Here is a 19,436-nt window from a genome sequence, read left to right as displayed (position 1 = left end):
GACCATGACAGGAGAGGGTGACACTCCATGCTAAGACCATGCTGTTCTGAAACAACAAAAAGCAGATTAATTGCAGTGTTTCACAATCCTTGTCTCCTTATGAACCAAGGCTTTGCTGCTTATCACAGAATCACTTAGGTTGGAAAAGATCTCAGCAATCAAGTCCAACCCGTGACCAAACACCACCATGCCAACCAGACCATGGCACTGAGTGCCACACCCATTCTTTCCATAAACAGCTCCAGTGATGGTGACTCCACCATGTCCCTGGGCAGCCCACTCCAATGTCCAATCACCCTTTCTTGTGAAGAAATTCTTCCTAATTTACAACCTAAACCTCCCCTGGCACAGCTGGAGGCAGTCTTCTCGTCCTGCTGCTGGTTGCTGGGGAGAAGCGACTGACCCCCACCTGGCTATACCCTCCTTTCAGGCAGTTGCAGAGACTGATAAGGTTTCCCTTGAGCCTCCTTTTTTTCCAGGCTAAACACCCCCAGCTTCCTCAGCCATTCCTCAACAGACTTGTACTCCAGACCCCTCACCAGCTTCATTGTCCTTCTGTCATCACCAAAGATCACCGCACTCACTAAATAAACAGCCTTGACAAACTCCTTTGTGTGTATTGACACACTTTTTACATCAGATTCCCCATCACAAGTGGACTTGGCTTTTTGCTCCACTTATATTTGCTTCATGGTGCTCCCAAACAGCTGCAGAGCTGCTTCACAGGGCAGTTAGGTTGGAAATCCAATGAAATGGCACCCATGCATAATATAAAACTTGTTTTCCCCCTACCCTAAGATTTAAACCCATCTACAGGCAGTTTTTAGGAAAGTGCTCAGCAGAACATCAGAAACAAGGAAGATGAGCCACACTGAGCAGTCCCTGCTGTGTTACACTTCCTCGAAAGCCTCCAGCCGTGCTGTGCATCTAAAATGATTAAGTGAAATAATAACCTGCTCTTGAGACAGACGTAGAGATTGGACAACCTCCACAATGTGTTTTCAGCAGAATTGCTCTTAAAATCCTCATACTGAACTTAATCTCTTTGGCTCATTATTAAAGCAAATGCACACTACAGCAATAAAAATAAAGCACATCTCTACAGCCCTATAGAACAGAAGGGTATAGATAAGATCTTTTCAGGTTAGAGCGCTGTCTACCTCTTGGTGGCTTAAGGACTCTTCCTGCTTATTTTCATTCCTCTTTTTAAGAATTTGGTCAAGAAAATTGTTTGAACAATTTAGACCATTAGCTGAGTCTGTCTGGCTGAAGGGCAAAAATAGCCATCTTTCAGTCTGAGCTTTAAAATAGCTCCTCCCCAATGGGATTCAAATGTTCCCCAGCTGGGCAAGATGTTTATTTCTCTCCCTCCTTTTTAAACATATAATTTCAATCTATGCAGGCACTGTGGTCAAGAACGACACAGTCCAGAGCAGCAGCTCTCAGGAGAGAGGGATGAGAGTCTCTAACACCCTGACTACACCACAGACAAAGCCTGATATAGCAGCAGCACAGGGGCAGCCGTGCTGGAGCCTTGGCCCCGTTTGGAGCTGCTTTCCACACACCGGGAAGCGTGACTCATTCCATACATCCAGGGAATAGGAGCTCTGCCTGGCACTTCTTGTCTTCCCAGGCATCATGAAAATCACAGACAGAATTGCATCCAGTACAGCATTTAATGCAGGTACAATAAGAAATAAAAAGCCACAACAGGGTTTTGACTAACTGAGATTGCTGAAGGGTTGGAAAACTCAGTGTGAGAAAGTAAAGGAATTGTAATGTGGAAGTAGGCAGAACTACTGCTGTATGGAATAAAACACTGGTGATGGAGGGCTCCTGGATTAGAGCAAAAGATAAATTGCAACCACATAATCTGTATTCAAGAGAACCTGATTTTAGATGCAGAGCTGACCAAGTAGCAGGCCACAAAAAGAACACATAAGCAGACCTTTAACTTTGTGTCTCTGTGATTTTTAAAAGTTTTAAATGATAAGCCACACTTTGTAAGATTTTTCTTACAAAATATAAAGCTCTTGCGACATAACTCAGTTTCAATATACTCATCAGCAGTTCATACACATTTATTATTATGCTCCAGAGATGCTTGCTAATCTTGAAAGGACTCCAGGCATTGCCTTTGAAGTCAAAAAAGACAGTAGAGAAGGGCAGCCTTTTGAGTCAAAAAAGCTGTGCCAAAAATTCATTTTCCAGAATATAAAAAACTGAATTCCAAATTCAGCACAAGAAGCCTCCAGAAGGAAGTCAAGCTTTCTTTCTTCTGAGGAAAGAAAAAAGGAGTAATGTACTAATATTACTTAGTCCAGAGGTTATAATTTATATTTGTCTATATACACATCTATATTTGCTATAATTATCAGTGATTTATTTTTTGTAGATAAGCTAATTGAGAAAGAAATGCATGCAAAAATACTTGGACAAACTTCCTGGGCAGAATCACTAATATAAGATAACTAAAGAGTCACAATTCATATTCTCCTGCCTCCCCAAAAATAAGGCATAGAAGGCCCCCCACTTCCAGTATTCCTTTGGTGTGGCACAACTGAACGGAACTGGTCAGAGGCATCAGCTCCCTCCTACCTCCAGCACTGTCTCCAAACAGTTTTTCTACCTTTCTCAAGAAAACTAAACTACCCATGAAATGCCTCTATGGTCCACATGAACCCTATCAATTATTTCCAGTAGAAAAGGACAAGCAGTACTTGCCAACATTTCCAATGGAGTTGCTACAGGCTGTGATTTTTAGAGAATCTAATAATTCATACCGTTATCTAAATGAAGGCCATTTCATCAGCTCATGAAAGGCTTCAGATGCACCTTTTGTTAAAGAAGTTACACTGAGATTTTCCTGAATTTCCTGATCACTAATTTAATGGCTAAGAGGCAACCAGGGATGTGCTTAGAGCCCTCTCAACACCACCTGGCAGACTGTGATCTTCGCCACCTGAACTCCACAGCACACACACATCAGCACTGACTGCAATCAGACTCAAACTGTTTCATGTCTGTCTGTTGTTTTGTGGTTCATTTTCCTGTTTATTTTTCCTCTGTAGTAAAAAGAGAAAACACATAGGCACATAGCTAGATATTATATTGTTGATATAATAGCCAGTATATATGCACAGTTTCTTTATCTACACTAAAACACTTGAGTTTCACTTTGCTTACACCTTTTCATTTTGGGGTAAAGCATATGTGATGGAACAGCCAAACTTTATTTGTAAATCAGAATGAGCACTGATGTTAAAATTTGCATTTCATTTTAAAAACCTGGAAGTTGAAGCCTGGTACGTGGTCTGGAAGCCAATGGCTCAACACCACTCTCTTGTGGGCAGAGATATGAAGCCTCTGGCAGGACTGAGTATGAAAAAGTGCAGACAGCTCCAATAAAAAGAAAGTCTTTTGAGCCTAATTCTCTCCCCCCATAGTCAGTTTGACCCACAGATCATTGCTGCCAGAGACAGGCACATTAATAAATATAACACAAAATCCTCTAAGGTTTTGCTCTTCTGCCTTTGTTTAAAGTGTCTGTCTAGCAGCTGCCACAGTGAGACAGATAAAACAAATTTTTTCACCTCTCTGTACTCATCTGTTTTCTTTCTTCTATGTTTAGTCTTTATTGTTTGCTGCAAATCCTCCCTTTCACTTAGCTCAGCAACTGCTTGCCTCCCCTCTTCCCCCCAACTTTACCTCAACAGCACAGCACCTCTTTCTGGTGAGAGAATTACTAATCCACCACTGAAAAGGTTTCCAAAAAGCACAGTGCCTGAAGCAGTGGGACTGGCTGAAGACGGGAGCTCTAGGACTGATGGCTCCAAGACAAGCCCAGGCCTCTCAGTGACATTGGAAAACAACCAGAGATGTTCTCAACTGAAGCATTTTGTCATCAAAAGCAAAGCTAGAAAATTTTGCTTAATGAAGTATTTTGTAAATATGTAACAGCTCTGATAAGCAATAATCCCTCAATATCCTCAAAACCAAAATGTTTCTTCCCCACTGTCCTGCAAGTCCCAAGAAAGCTGTTTAAACACAGAATCAGGCAAAGCCTACAAATCACATACAGTTTTCCAATAATAACCTTCAAACTCCTACAAATATCCACTTCCAAGTTTCTGCACATTTCTTCAGAGTCTGGCACTTTTTTTCTGTGAATTAAGAACTTCAAGGCAAGGTTAATAGCCATTATCAGAAAATCTTATGACAAAAAGAGTTAATATTTAGTTATCATAAAATTAACATTGCTGTACTTGTCCTAATTTCTGGACAAAAACATTTTCTTTTATTGGCTGAGAGTCCATCCATATCTCAAACATTGAAAAATCACAGCAAAGCCACTTATCTTTGATAACCCAGTTAAGCTAATCTGATGGTACAGCACAGCACAAAGAGTTTTAAATAGATAAAACCAATTGTCTTTTCAGCATGTACAACAAAAGAAAAAACAAACGGGAAGTTCTGAAATAATGCCCCCTCCTTTCAGACACCAACTGGCTGACAGACAAGCAGAATTTCAACTCCAATAGGCATGAATTAGTTTCCAGGCAGAGAAGCAGAAGCAAAAGGGAAAAGGATTTAAAGAATTTCTCATGGGCTTTTGTCAAAGGGGATTTTTTTTTCTGCTTGGTCTACAGAGTGAGGGCTCAGCTCTGATTTCAGGCTCTTTTGGGTTTTTTTTTTTTTTTTTATTAACTATAAACTTCACAGTTGGCCACATAAAACATGGTAAATTTTTGTACATTTCTCACTGTATTTTTTCTAATCCACACCCAATGTATATTACCTTTTTGGGTGAACAGAAGAGAAGCCAGTAAAACGAGAACTTTAAAAAGAACCAATTAAAATATTATCTAAAGTGACTGAATTTTCAGCATTTGCATTACAGCTCTTACCATTTGCACACTTCATTTCGTTTTGCTTCAACCTCTCTTCCAGTCATGTCAACACATATGCAAAGTGTCCTCCTTAGGAAGAGAGGATATTGGCAGAATGTGGAATTTGAGACTGGATCTGCTGCCTTTATCACTGGAAGTGCCTTTGCTCTTAAATTGGTGCATCCCCTCCACTGTTTCTGGACAACCTCCCAGAAAGTGTTCCAGTTCAGGTGGAGCATTTTATGGAATAATGAGATGACCAAAAAAAAAAAACAAAACAAAACAAAAAAAGAAAAAAAAAAAAAACAAAAAAAAAAAACAAAACAAAAAAAAACAAAACAAAAAAAAACAAAACAAAAAAAAACAAAACAAAAAAAAACAAAACAAAACAAACCAAACCAAAACAAAAAAAGAAAAAAAAAAAAACCAAAAAAAAACCCAACCAAACTTATTCATGCTTGCAGAGCCAGAAGCCACAAAGCATCTGCTGCAGAGGCTCATGGAGGTTTCCATAGTCCTCACCAGCTCACTCTGCATTGTCACTATGGCAGACAGGAAGCACAGGCATAGCAACAGCTTCCAAACAGCAAACTCCTCAGAGTTATGCAAGAGCCTCCAACCAATACTGGGTTTTACATACCTAATTTGGAGTTTCTACCTTTTTGCAGGCTTACACGCACCATGTGTGGCATACTGAAACAACACTGGGCAGTTCAGCAGGGACTGGCATCCCCTGTGTTCCACTTTCCCAGCCAACAGTGTAGCTGCCCCAGCAGATCCCTTGGTTCAGCTCTTCTGGGAGCAGCTGATGCAGCAAAAACTCTTGCACCCACTCCCTTTGCCTCCCCTCCCTGCAAATCACTGAATATGTCTTTCCCACAAAGCCGCTGAGCTCCGCTGGCCCAGAGCCCGTGAGTGCTAAATTGTCTTTCTGATTCAACTAATCCATGAGAATTCCACCAGCCCATTGCCCCCCACCTCGTCCCATGGAAGCTTAGGATTCCTTGTTCAACCAAGACCCAAAGAGTACCATCCTCCTTCACTGACACTTGCAGCACAAGGCACATGCTGAGAAGGTCTGGTCCAGACACCAAAACACATCTCAGGAAAAGCAGCAACATTTTGCAAGGCTCAAGGCTTTCCAGTACATCAGAGGCAGGCCAAGAAGAAGCACCTCTTCTACTGCTATGGTACTGTTTCTTCCTTATTCTTAATTAAAACTTTAGAATGCTTTATATCTCACCCTCTGAAATTTTTTTCCATGTACTGCAAAATAGCTGAAGCTTTCATACAGTGTTGTCTGTTTTAAGGATAACACATTTCAGATGTTCATGTCTAGAACAGAAAATGACCTTTGTAAGATAAAACAATGCGTAGTTACTGTGTTGAGGAAGACAACTCTTATCTTACCACTGGAATTATTATTTTTCCAGTGATCTTGCAAAACAATAAAGTATTATGGCCAACAAGAGCCAAGAAAAGCACACACCTCCTTTGGAACCATACAGTGGTCCAGCTGAAAGCCACGGTGTGACCTAATTTCCCAACACTTCAACAATCTCTTGAAATATCAGTTTAGGAAACGTAGTCCAATAGACAAGGCCAAAAGACCAGATTCACCTTCTTTTCTCATATTGGAAAAGAAAGAGAGAGAAATGCTGGTTGTTCTTGGAGGAATCTTTCAAAAATGTGTTGGTAGACCTAGTGAAAACATGTACCAAACAGGGAGCCCTTGAAAGCCCTTGTAGGATCTGGGAGAGGAGAAAACCCACCGACTAATATCAAAATAATTCTGCATAATGAGTAAGTCTTATTTTGATCCTCCTCAAATTAAATCAAAGCAGCTCGTTGTGACTTGATCTGTTCTTAAATTACAGACAGCTCTGGTTAAAAAAAAAAAAAAAAACCAAAAAAAAAAAAAAACAAAACCAAAAAACGAACAAAAAACCAACACAAAAAACTCACACTCTAAAAACTTAAGATCTAACAAAATCTAAACAAGTAGAAAATAAAATGAAATGGTAGAAAGGAAACATAAGAGATTAAACAATTACAGTAAGTTAATGTGAATGGTTTGTTAAAAATTGTTTTAACTTATCCTGAAATACTTTTGGTTTGGTTTTGATCTTATTGCACTCAGCCATCAAGGACTTATGTATGATGGCTTTTGCAGCTGTAAAACTGGTAGCATCAGAGGATCAACTCTCATTATCAGCTATTTACTGGTACAGAATGAGTGAATTCATTTTAATGCTTTTTTTTTTTTTTCTTTTTGTGATCTCTTATTTTACTCAGATCAGAAATCTGCCTCAAAATCTGCCTTTCAGTTTTATGTTTGTGCACACATGAACCAGCTTCTACATGTATAATGTGCTCTGCTCTCACAAGGGCTTTTGAAACATATCTGGAAACAGGAATGTGCTATACCACTTGTAATTTAAAAGTATCACACTTATACTTTTATTAAAAATTCATGTCATTGATTAGTATTTCAAGTGACTGCTGACACTATTAGAATGGCAGCCCTGTAGCCTCCTTGCCATGCAAACCCCGTACCCCTAGTTAGCATTTCTTGCTCAATAACCCAAGATGAAGTATTGATAAATTACTCATTTCTTGGTCATAAACGCCATCATACACAAGAAATTTTCCTATTCACCTTTTGGCTAAATCTTCCTACAGATTCTCCTGCAGATTATAATGATTTCATTTTCCCAGAGAGATGTCTCCCTGCTCATATTTTTTAAAAAAGGCTTCTTTTCTGACAGTTCCTTTCTGACAGTTCTATTAAACTTATGTGTTACAACAGTTTGCTTTTAAAAATTCTCTTTTTTAGGACATATTTGGAAATTAAAGCAAGAATGAAATGCCTTCCCACTTAATGTAAAAAATATAATACCACAATCCATCATAGGACGCTCCAATCAGTGTGGTCAGGCTTCCCTAATAATTTAATACTTATTCAAGACCAAATACTTAATTCAAGACATACTTCCTGTGGGCTGCTCCGGGCTCGCTGTAAAAAAGAAAATACAAAAGCCCTGTCCTGCCATCTTAACTCAGATTTATTCCAACTATTTTTTGATTATTTCAGCAAAGGTGGTAGAAGCAACTTTTACAGACAGAGACAAGCCAAATTATAAAATTGCAATTATAAATAAAATACAGCATGGAGAACTTGTCATTTATAACTCTCAAACTAGTTTACCAAAACAAATATGACAAATGAGAGTTTTAAAAAAGGAAACTCAGTTAAGTTTTGATGGTCTGTGTTGCTCACCAGCAACAGAAAAAAATTGAAATCAAGCCTACCTGACATTCAAATGCTTCTTTTCTCAGTAACTTGCTAAGCCTTCAAAAAGCATAGTATGCAGTTTTTAGGGCTTTACATGAAACTGGATTATTGCCCTGCATTTCTGACAAGTTGCCTGCATAATCCTCAGTCTAACCACACTTGCCTTGATCTGAACTGACTGCCCATATCCAGGCATTTTGCATATGCTCATTATTGGCTTTTGTTGTATTCTGCCGTTCCCTCTGAAAACATCTTAGATAACTAACTGTGAATGCCAAAGAGATAATAGATAATTAGTCAAGAGGCAATTTGGAGACTAACTGCAAGGAAAAAGGGATTGCATATGAGATATGCCCCACTAATGAGTATTTTGATCTTCATTAATGGAAAGATAATGACATTAAACAATATTTAACAGAGGGATCTTCCAAAAGTGTATACTTCAGGTGACAATTTCCAAGAAAACACAGAAGCAGGACTGCATCCAAAGCAGGACTGCAGCCCTTCTTCATGCAGCCTGGGCAGCACTTCTGAGCTTGGAGACATGCTGAGCAGAATTTCACCACTTAATTATTCCTACCAGACACAGAGGGAAGCAGCCAAGAGACACCACAGCCGTAGAAGTGCCACAAGCAGGCACTGCCTCAGAGTTCAATGCCTCAAAAAAGAGGCAAAGTGGTATTTTTCACAAAGTGGTATCTCATAGGGGCGGATAAATACTTACAACTATTTGTAAGTATTTAAATACTTAACCTATGTCCATTCACAGCTCTGCCTCTCAGCAATACACACCTGGAGTTTGTGAACACAGCCTATAGCTTAATCGCTGTCAAAGAACTGAGACTAAGTGTCCTCTACTTAAGCTGGTTTCACATCTGAGTTTACAGGACACTGCATAAAAATTTTGTGGGTCTCTAGACTTAACAATTTACGGCAGCCACTACATTGCTTCCACCAATCATTGCTAGGTCATTATACCCAAATCCTAACTTGTTTTGTTTTCATGTTTTTGCAGAAAGGAAACCTCTAAGCCCTACCTCTGTACCATTAACTATTGTCCTCTACAAGATCTGGATAACATGAAGGCTGTAGCCCTCTTCATTATCTTGTAGAACCACTTTTTGCTATTTCAGTAAGTCCTCACCATGCTATTATTATCAGGTGAAATAAATGGGCAGGAGATCTTTCTCCTTTTTAATGCCTTTATTAAAGAGATTCAGCTCAGGTGGGGAGAAATCGACGGATTGCGGCCACGCCACTGCAGCTCCCAGGAGCGGCACAAAGGAGGAGGATAAAGCAGCTTTGTCCGCTGGTCTGCAGGCAGAGCTAGGGACTGCGTCCTCACGAGAGATTAGCAGATTTTTCGGTCCAACACTTCGGGTCCCCTCCCTAGTGAACATCCTTTGAGGTCAGGGTGAGAAGCAAAAAGGATCCAAGCAGGCACTGGACTACGTGCCCATCCTTAGACATCACCTAGGTCCCCTAATTCTATGTTGGCTCGTTGTTTTTAGGGGTTTTCCTGGAAAACTGGAAGATTTGGTGCAATGCATTTCTCATCTGCATATGAGGTCTGAGGCCACTCCCATTCTCCTGGTGCTGCAGTGTCCAGGAGTCGCTCCCGGGCAAGCATCAGGGGAACAATGGCTAAATCACCAGCCATTAACGGGCAATTGAAGACGAACTCTTAACAATGAAGCTAACTTAACAGCAACCGGTCCAACCGGTTTTAACTCTGCAACCTTAAACAAAAATAGATAACTTTTTATTCATAACATCAGGCACTTAATTTCCCATTCTGAGAATATTCTATGCTTATGAATGTGCAGATATTCATATATTTGTCTTTTTTAGACCCATCCTGTAAACCACAAGCTCAGAACTCACAGACAGAAAACTCCAGAAAAGGTACTCTTGTTGTTTGAACAATATGAAGTAACTTACATTATTCATCTTAAATATAAAAACACATTGCCACATACATACTGGTTGGCAAATTGATTTATGTTAAAAAACTTCAGGCCCTCTCACCTCAAGAATTAGTGCCAAGTATCTCATGCCTTGCATATTAACAACTGCAAACAGGACAAAATCTAAAGCTCAAAATGGAAGTTTCACTCATTGACAAAATTACCTTAAACAAATACCCATATTTGCATAAGTAATAAGCTCCAGCGACAGTCAAAATTGATGTTATCACAGCTCCAGTATAGGAGGAGGATGAAATCCTCAATTTATCACACCAGGGGATCATATGCAGTCTCAAATATGTAAGAATTTTAGCCACCATATGTTTCATTATTCATGGTGCAGAGCATTAGACAGCTTTTCCTGGTAGAGTACTCTGTGGCTGACAGGCCAGATGCTTTGATGGCAGTGAGACAGAGGATTTCACCAGCACTCACTATGCCAAATGTGTGCTAATGACAAAGCCCACAGTTTTGCATACATGGTTGACCCAAATAAAAATTCCTTTTTATTGCACTGTTCTGGTGAACCTTTGTGACTCAGACACAATGGATCTTGTCTCCAAGCCACTGGGTGTTTCAGAACTACTGAACTCAGATCATGCTCTTTAGTAAGAGATTCAAAATCCCAACTTTTATGCTAACCATTTAAACATTTTTTAATTATAAATTATATCCCACTCTATACAACTCTCCAGGTACATTTCATATCAATCTGGATCATGCTCTGCAATATGAAAACAAAAAATTAACTTTTCCTAATGAAGTATCCAGCAGAGGAAATGGTATAAAGATTAGTTTGCAGCCTACAGCTGTCTACCAGAAATAACACACGTAAGACACTAGCATCAAAACAAAACCTTGCAATAGCCAATGAATCATCAGTTCCAAGTATGTGCATCATCTATCAAAAGCCAGCTCCCCCCCACAGTACCTAATACCAGATAGTGACTGAAATTTGCCCAAGTTCCTTCACAAGCACCTGAGTTCTAAGAGCTGATTTTACCCAGGGGACAAAGGTATAACAGAAAGCAGCATTTGGAAGCTGTATCCAGGCACACCTCTGCAGAACTGGTGCAGGACAAGGCCTCCTGTCAAAACATGAGCCAAATCTTTCTCAAACTGCTGCTTCAAGCACAGGTACCCACAACAGAAAATCTTAAAGACTGTTTGGCCTTGTGTTTTCTGAATCTGTAGAACTTTGGAAAAGCTCCACAGTGATTTTCTGTTAGATTGGAGCAAACATACAATCTTCCCCTGAAAAAGCTAGAGATGGAATTGATACAGTGAATATAGTTCCCAGTACTATTTCTACATCAGGAAGGACACTGCAAAAGACAAATTTGTAAAACATTAAGATACCACTTTGATATTAGGAAATAGGAAATAGCTGATCTACAAGAATCAAATTAGTATTTCCAATCCTACCTTTAAAAATAAAATAAATATAAGTGTTTGTGAGTAGAGTGCTTGATTCCAAGCAGTCAAACTAAAGGAAAAAGCTATTCCAGCAGCTTGGATGGACCAAGTGAGAAGGACCATTCTTCCTAAATTAAACCCCCAAAAGCTTTAAGAAATATCAGCATCAGGTGCCATATTATTGTAAGCAATAAGCAACACTGAACATCCATAGGTGTTGCTCAGAGACACCCACAGCAGCAGAAAGGCAATTGCTTCAGCAAGACCTGACAGCCATTTTAGTACCTGCTTTCTCCTCAAGCATTTGAACCATTTCCACTGAAGGTACCACTTTTTCTATTGACTTAACAGCTTAAGAAAAAAAAAAAAAAGGAACTCCAACATCTATTGTTGATCTTATAATTGTCACCATACACAATAGTTCCTGGTGATTTCAGGAAGGAAGTAATGATATATGGGACTCAAAGTAGATTTATATATGGATTATAAAATCAATGCAGGGCACTTCTTGGGAATTACTACCACGACACTTTGTGAAAGGTACTCTCTCTTTGCCTGCTCCTCTTTTCCCAGGTCCCTTATTTTTCCCTTATCTGTGCAAGAAGTTATATTTTGCATCCCCCTTCTCTGAGGTAAGTGATAATTACTGCAGCCTACAGGTGCCTATGGTTATGACTAAAATACTAATTAAGCATTTTGAGATTTCAGAAGACACCCATATGCATCTGTCTCTGAAACAGAGTTGCATAGGCCTCTCCAGAAACTCCAACAGTAAAAGAAGGGACAGATAAACAGATTTTCTGAGAAAGAGAAGACACATCAGCTGTGAATGTCATGCTCTGGGCTAGTTTAAGAGAAGCACATACAAAGAAAACAAATAAAGCCAGTGCCATACAAGGCAAACAATAACACCACATCAGCTTCAAATAAATCCTAAGATTTATTATTCTGTTATTTTAATTTTTTTAAAGAGTGAATATTTTCATCCTGAAGCCTCAAAGGAAGAGAACACAGGGTATGTAGACAAGAGTGGTTTGCTACCCACTCCCAGAAACTAAAAACCCGGCTCTGAAGACAGGGATGAGCCCCAGACCATGAGGAAACGAGGAAGAACTGGGAGTGAGCATCAAGTGAAAAACAGCCTGAAAAGCATCAATTTCCTTGTGCTACACAATAAACTAGGTTTGGCTTCTGATAACCAGGACAGTGACTCTGGGAGCAGTGGCAGAGAACAATCAAACTCTGAGCACGAGCAGCTCAGGAAACATGAGAAGCATGGGAACATGGCAAACCGACACCTTCCAGGTCAGGCAGAACACCCAGTGGGTGCTTTCAGCTTTCATCATGAGCATAACATGTGGAAACATAACAAAAATTCTGCTGGCCTCTCCGAAAAAAACAGTGAAAATGATGATGAGGAAAGCATGGAAGAAGAGGACGAGAAATGGGGTGAAGAAACTGATTACAGAGACACAAAGCACAAAGACCATCAGACACGTCAAGGTGACCAATACAAAAGACAGCAACATGAGAACAGCATGCAATTAGATGAACTCCTGAGTGATTCCAGCCAACCAACCTGGAAAACCAAGAGACACAGTGAGAAATTTGACCTAGAGGAAGAAGAGAGGGAGAATAGGAAGAAGTCCTATAAAGAAATCCCCCTCTCTCAAAAAACCCATAATGAATATCAGGATGGCAAACAGCAAAGTCAAGAGAGAAAACACCATATTCAAGTGAACTATCAGAGTGATCATGATACAGTGGTGAAAATACATGATAGGGAAGATAGTAATGATGAAGACGGTCATGATAGTGGTGACATTGATCATGAGGAATATCTCAGCAATACCTGGAAAGAAACAGCCTATGAGGAAGAGGAGAGAATCCAGAGTAATGACCAGGAGAGCACCAGTACCGAGCCTGAAGGGGAAGGAACCACTGAAGATGATACTGCAGTTCACAGAGAGACTGAGGATTACCAAATTGTCAAGATTGAAGACGTTGCTCACTCTGAACAAGATTATTATGATCAGGAGCCACCTGATTCTGACAACAAGCAACAACTGAAAATTAGTAGCTCCATTCAGAACATTAATTCAATGGACAGTGAAGATAAGGTAAATTATCTTTAAAATAAAACTTGAATACTACAAAAAGGGGGAGAGGGACCAGTTCTAAATTTAAATTCCTGATGATTGAAATGACCTGTTGGAGAAAAACAGGTGACTTCTTAATATGCAGAAGTCTCATCTCTCCTTATACTCACTATTCCTCTGGTTCATGCTGTGTCACTGCACCCACAGCACTTAGGTGAATTGGAGCCAGAAAGGAAGTGAACATCATTCACATAAGAGCTCTAGATCCAGTGGGGTGTGTAATGAAACACACAAACAAATACAGATACACAGATGCAAAACCTGAAACCCAGTCTCCAGCTTACCAGGCCAGCCTGTTCACTCACCTCTCACAAAGATTTTAAATGCTGCTACACAAAAGTGAACAGCTTGGAAAAGCAGACTAGAGTCAATAGAATAATTATAAAAAACTCAGGCCTTACTGAGCTCCCATTTCTCTCTCTACCTCCTACTCTATTTTTTCCCCAAATAACAAGAGCATGGTAATACTACCAGAGGCTTTATGCTCTTCTCACAGATTTTGCATAGCAACCTCTCTCTGCTGAAAACAGAGCAAACTGTGCCTCAGTCAGCTCTATATTTGGACTTGAAAAAAAATTAGTCCAAGTATTTTTTTTTCTTCTCAAGATTTACCACAACTTTCTGCTTATGCCTCTGTGACTGTGCAGGTTAAGACTACAGACAGTTCCCATGGTGAGATGGAAAGTGTCAGCAACAGGAATGAGGAGGCTCTCCTTGGTAAGCCCCAAGCAAAGCTGTCATGTAACTCCCAACTCTCTGCAGCTGGGGAATCTGCTGGCCTGCATTTCTTTTCTGCCTTTTGCAGCACAGGATTTCACGTGACTGAACTGTACTTGTGCCTAATCCTGTGTTCCCAGAGAATTCCTTCCACACTTCCTTGAATTTAGTAATTCGTTAGTGAAAAACATTTGTAGGCAGTGCACAAATTTTTGTGTCAGTTATACAGAAATGGGGCTTACCTTGTGCTGAGAGCTTTCAGTTTCAGAACAGTAGCTTGAATTCAAGTAGGAGTGGGACAAAGGTCAGTGCTTGATTCAGCAAAGACAGATGGGATATGTTTCACCAAAGGAAGCTGGAAGTGAAATGTCAATACCTACAGAACAAGCAGCTTTTTCTAAAAAAAAAAAAAAAATATTTCCCCATCCAATTCAGGTTATCTCCCAAACTTGCCCTAAACCAGGACACCCGGGACTGCTAGAAGTCTCACACAAATTCTCATGTAAAATTTGGCTTGTTTTATTCAATAAAGATCCAGCTTCATAAAAAAGTTAAAAATGCATTTAACTTCTTGATGAATACTGGGCTGTTTTACTTTGGCTTTCAGTAGTATCTGACAAACACTTGGCTTTATCCCGTCACCTCTAATAGTCCCTCTTTCCTGCTAGGACTGCCAGACACATGTTGGAACTTCCACTGCAAAAGAGGCAAAGTCTGTCATGCAGACAAACAAGGGAAACCCCACTGCATTTGCCAAGATCCTGCTGCTTGCCCTCCCACCAAAGACTATGAGCATGTGAGTATTTCACAGGACTGGGAAAAGCCACCTAAAGTGTTAACAAGGTAACATATTTCCCTGCTATTATTTAGCATGGTTCTACCCTAAAAAGCATGCAAGTGAGTTTGAGTGATTCCAGTAATTGAAAAATTAATTATAAAGCACCCAAACTCATTGAGTGTGGTTTGAGAGCAGTATGAACCCATGTAACTACACAGTAACTGACTTGCTTCACTCAGTCTCAGGGATTGTAGCTTTTCCCTGTCACTAAAAATTCTATGTATCCATTTGGTATTTTAGAGCACATGCTTAGTACATATCCAGTGAAATAATCCCACAGCATCTCAGAGGCTACACTACAACAACAGAATTAAACTGAAGTGTTGCATAACTGGGAATACAAGTGCAGACAACTAGTCCTCATGCGGGCATATAACAACCACTAATTCCAATACTTCTGATCACATGTACTCCCTGTGGTATTCACCACATGTTAATGATGTTTTTATTACTGTAATGCCTCTGAGTGACAAGGATTTTTCTCAACACAGTGGTTGGGTGGTGGTTTTCCTTCCTCTAGGTTTGTGGTACGGATAACAAGACTTATGATGGCACATGTCAACTCTTTGGCACCAAATGTCAACTGGAAGGGACAAAAATAGGACGCCAGCTGCACCTAGACTATATGGGCTCCTGCAAACGTAAGCTTCTTTTCCTTTGAGGAATTCAGCTTGGTATAAAGAGCCAGTAGCCTTAACCCATCTGCCAGCCCTAAATTACTCTTCTTCCTGTAATCTGCCACTTGTGCATCAATTATCTGCTAATTAAGGCCTTCAAAACCCTAAACATGTTTAAAAAGTATCTGAAACCTATACATCTCTCCTGTGCTTACACAAATTTGTTGTTGACCTTATCTTCCCCTTGAAGAATGTCTTGCATGTTTCTATTGCTATAGCCTTTGAAGACTTTTGTAAATCCTTGACCAGAAAAAGTGTTTACCAAGAGTTAATAAATGAAAATGTCCATCTCAAACCCCCAGGGAGAACAAAAACCCAAAACACATTAAACAAACTTAGATGCAAAATGCAGAAGTTAGGATCTAAAACCCAGAACTGATTTCCAACCTCTTCGACTGCTGCATATGGTAGGAGGAAAGTGCATTCCCAGCCAGAATATTCCTTTGCTGTCAAAAACTCTACTCTCATGCAACTGACTGATTAGAGCTTCGCTGCACAACTATGCTCAAAAGCTGCACAGATATACAAAGGTTGTGGCTTGCACAACTGGTTAAGCACGTGCACAAAAAAATTGTAGATTTATAATTGAACACATCAGGTGCATTCAAAATTTTATGTATTAACAGCTCCATCAATTCTAATTTTTACTGGAAGTAGATCTCAAATCTCAGAAATGCTCAAATGGGGACTTAACAGATGACTTGTTAACAAAAGCTTTTCTCTTTGGCACAGACATTCCCCCCTGTACTGATTATGAAGTGGATCAGTTTCCCCTCCGGATGCGAGACTGGCTTAAGAACATCCTTATTCAATATTATGAACGTGACCTGAACACTTCTGGGATTCTAACTGAAAAGCAAAGGAATAAGGTCAGCAATCCTCTTCAAATAAGACCATGCCATTACAGGGACTAGCCTGGAACATCTCATACAAAATAGCATGAATAGATAACTTCTGAGATGGCTTATTTCCCACCAAAACATGCGTTGCTTGCCTCAGGACAGAAGATGTGATAAAACTGGTTTAATCCCCTAAAAAGCTGAGGTTTCTGCCCCCCTTAGCTGAGTCTGACAATTACACCACAAGAATTGCACTTCCTTTCTAGTTACTGCCAAAGGTGGCATAAATAGCAGCAACAATGTCCTGAACTACCGAAGGCAAGCTTTTCATGCTGCATATGGTCACCAACACTAAAACACATTTCCTTAGGGGTATTTCATTATCAAGTTTAATTTCTCCAAAACACCTTCTTGCCAGATAGTTCTCTTCAGGACAGATCTTCAACCCAAAACAAAAAAATAACAATTTCTGTGTTGAGTTCAGGTAAAAAAGATCTACCAGAATGACAAGCGCCTTGTGGCTGGTGACCACCCAGTTGAGCTGCTCCTGCACGACTTTGAGAAAAATTACCACATGTATGTGTATCCTGTGCACTGGCAGTTTCACCAGCTTGATCAGCACCCTGTTGACAGGTAAAAAAAAAAAAAAAAAAAAAAAAATCTATGGTTCAGTTCTGATTTGCTGATTAAACTCAGGCTGTTTTACTTTTCTAAACACCTCAAGGGATTCTCTACATACAGAACCAGTTCCTTAGCTGTTAGAAACCAGTTATCACCCCCTCTCTAACACAGAACTTTTTCTCTCATTGTTTTCCTGATCATACTCTAGGTTAGAATCTGCTATCCTCTTGCCTTGCACGATCATGTATTACACTGTAAGCTCTACAGTGTCTTAATACCTACTAATACTCTCAGCCAGGAAGAAGTCCTGTTATTACTGAAGATAAGAGAAACACGCGAAGTACAAAGGACAGAGTCCTGGCAGCAAAAATCCACTAGTGAGTGGATAGTTTTCAACTAACACCACAGAGGTCTCTCAGTTTAAGGAGCAGATATAGTCACAGTTCAGAGCAAACTTCCACCTTCTGAGAACATAACTCAGATTTCAAGCTTTTGATCATTTCAACCAGTGATGGGATCTGTATTTCCAAGTTCAGACCTTCAATATCTCAGGACTAATCACACCTACTGTTTTAGAACATAGTTAAGCACTTTGCAAGCTTAATATCCTGAGGATTAACAGCAAAAGTCCACAAATGATGAGTTGTGAGCAAGTTGCTCTTTCAGTGCCTGTAATTACTACAAAAGTAATACTTGTTCTAGGAAAAAAAGATGTTGGCAAACAAACATGCAGCAAAAGTATTTTAGCTCAGCAGATATTAGACATCTTTATCATGACCTGGAACATATTCACTACAGAAGCACCACAACAAAATCCACTGGGGCATCTCTGATAAAGCCATCATTGTTTTTTCTAGCATCTTAGATGAGCTTTGATAATCCTGCTGATTTATTAAGGAAATGCAGCTCTCCATACCTGCCCTTTCTTTCAGATTATTAACACACTCGGAGCTTGCACCCTTGAGAGCCTCCCTTGTTCCCATGGAACACTGCATAACCCGTTTCTTCCAAGAGTGCAATGGAGACCAGGACAAACTCATTGCTTTGAAGGAATGGTGCCACTGCTTTGGGATTAAGGAAGGTAAACCTAAAAGAATAGGCAGATGTACCCAACAGAATGTTCCTGCCAAGAACATTACTCAGACCTCAAAGTAAGGCAAAGAAATTGTAAGCACATGGCTACTGTGCCGAGAAGAAAACAGAACACTAGTAACAAGACTGCAAAAGGTCAACAGGGTTAACAACATAGCACAGATTAATCCCAGAAGAGTTATGGGACAGAAGGCATTTGGCCAAACAAGCAGACTGAAGAAATGTGTTCAAAACCCTACTAGCAAGTCCCTAATTTAAGAGGAGGCTGATGCTCGTCAGAAGTCAGACACACAGAACCTTTGCTCTTCCCAGAATTTTTCCAACTCTTCTGATGACATTTTACCAGTCATGAAGGACGAAGCTGCAAGGAGTTATCATAGTACATATAGCAGTATACTTCTGCCACTGATTGCTCATTCATAGCATCAGCCACTTTATTGATAGTGATACAGCATAAAAATATCTCTTTGGCATAAAATGCTAATAATGTTTTCTTCTTCTTTGTTGCAGAGGACATAAATGAAAATCTCCTTTTCTGAGCCTGGCTGAACAGACTCCCACTACTGCACTAAAACTGATGAATCCTGCTTACGTCTGTAATTAACAGCTTAACAGCTTTCAAGAAAATGGTGGAATGAGGTTCACAAACAACCCAAGTGCAGAAAATTTCTACATTCATTAACAGCAGAAAAATTTAACTACTTCATAGCTAAAAAACCAGTGTTTCCTGCCACATGTATCCATTATTCTTCTGAACCAATAAATACTACTAACCTAATGACTAAGCTGTTCACAAAACTCTTCAGTAGAATTATAGAATGTAGATGTTATCACCCACTGAAATGGGACCTGTTTCCTTTATTTACTGTATTGTCAGCTTTACATGCTGCGTAGAAGTCTCAAATAAAATAGAAGTCTATTGGGTA

At 39.8% G+C, this 19,436-nt stretch overlaps 2 protein-coding genes across 2 annotated transcripts in view; one reads left to right on the top strand and one right to left on the bottom strand.

Moving 5' to 3' along the window:
- Positions 1–14,711, bottom strand: part of LOC121360238 (dentin matrix acidic phosphoprotein 1-like) — a 27,610-nt gene extending 12,899 nt beyond the window's left edge. Inside the window, exon 1 of the mRNA XM_041479931.1 lies at positions 14,686–14,711. The gene's annotated coding sequence lies outside the window, so the exon portion shown is untranslated. The remainder of the gene's footprint in view (positions 1–14,685) is intronic.
- Positions 9,264–19,436, top strand: SPARCL1 (SPARC like 1). Its single transcript, XM_041479918.1, is given in 11 exon segments — positions 9,264–9,285; positions 9,288–9,316; positions 10,036–10,089; positions 12,539–13,687; positions 14,374–14,443; positions 15,112–15,239; positions 15,802–15,922; positions 16,691–16,827; positions 17,282–17,430; positions 18,351–18,499; positions 19,021–19,436. Coding segments are annotated over 11 exon segments (2,037 nt in total). The 3' UTR covers positions 19,050–19,436.

This window comes from Pyrgilauda ruficollis, unplaced genomic scaffold, assembly GCF_017590135.1.
Source record: "Pyrgilauda ruficollis isolate IOZ18807 unplaced genomic scaffold, ASM1759013v1 scaffold114, whole genome shotgun sequence".
Classification (NCBI taxonomy): domain Eukaryota; kingdom Metazoa; phylum Chordata; class Aves; order Passeriformes; family Passeridae; genus Pyrgilauda; species Pyrgilauda ruficollis.
This window is presented reverse-complemented; position numbering and strand designations above follow the sequence as displayed.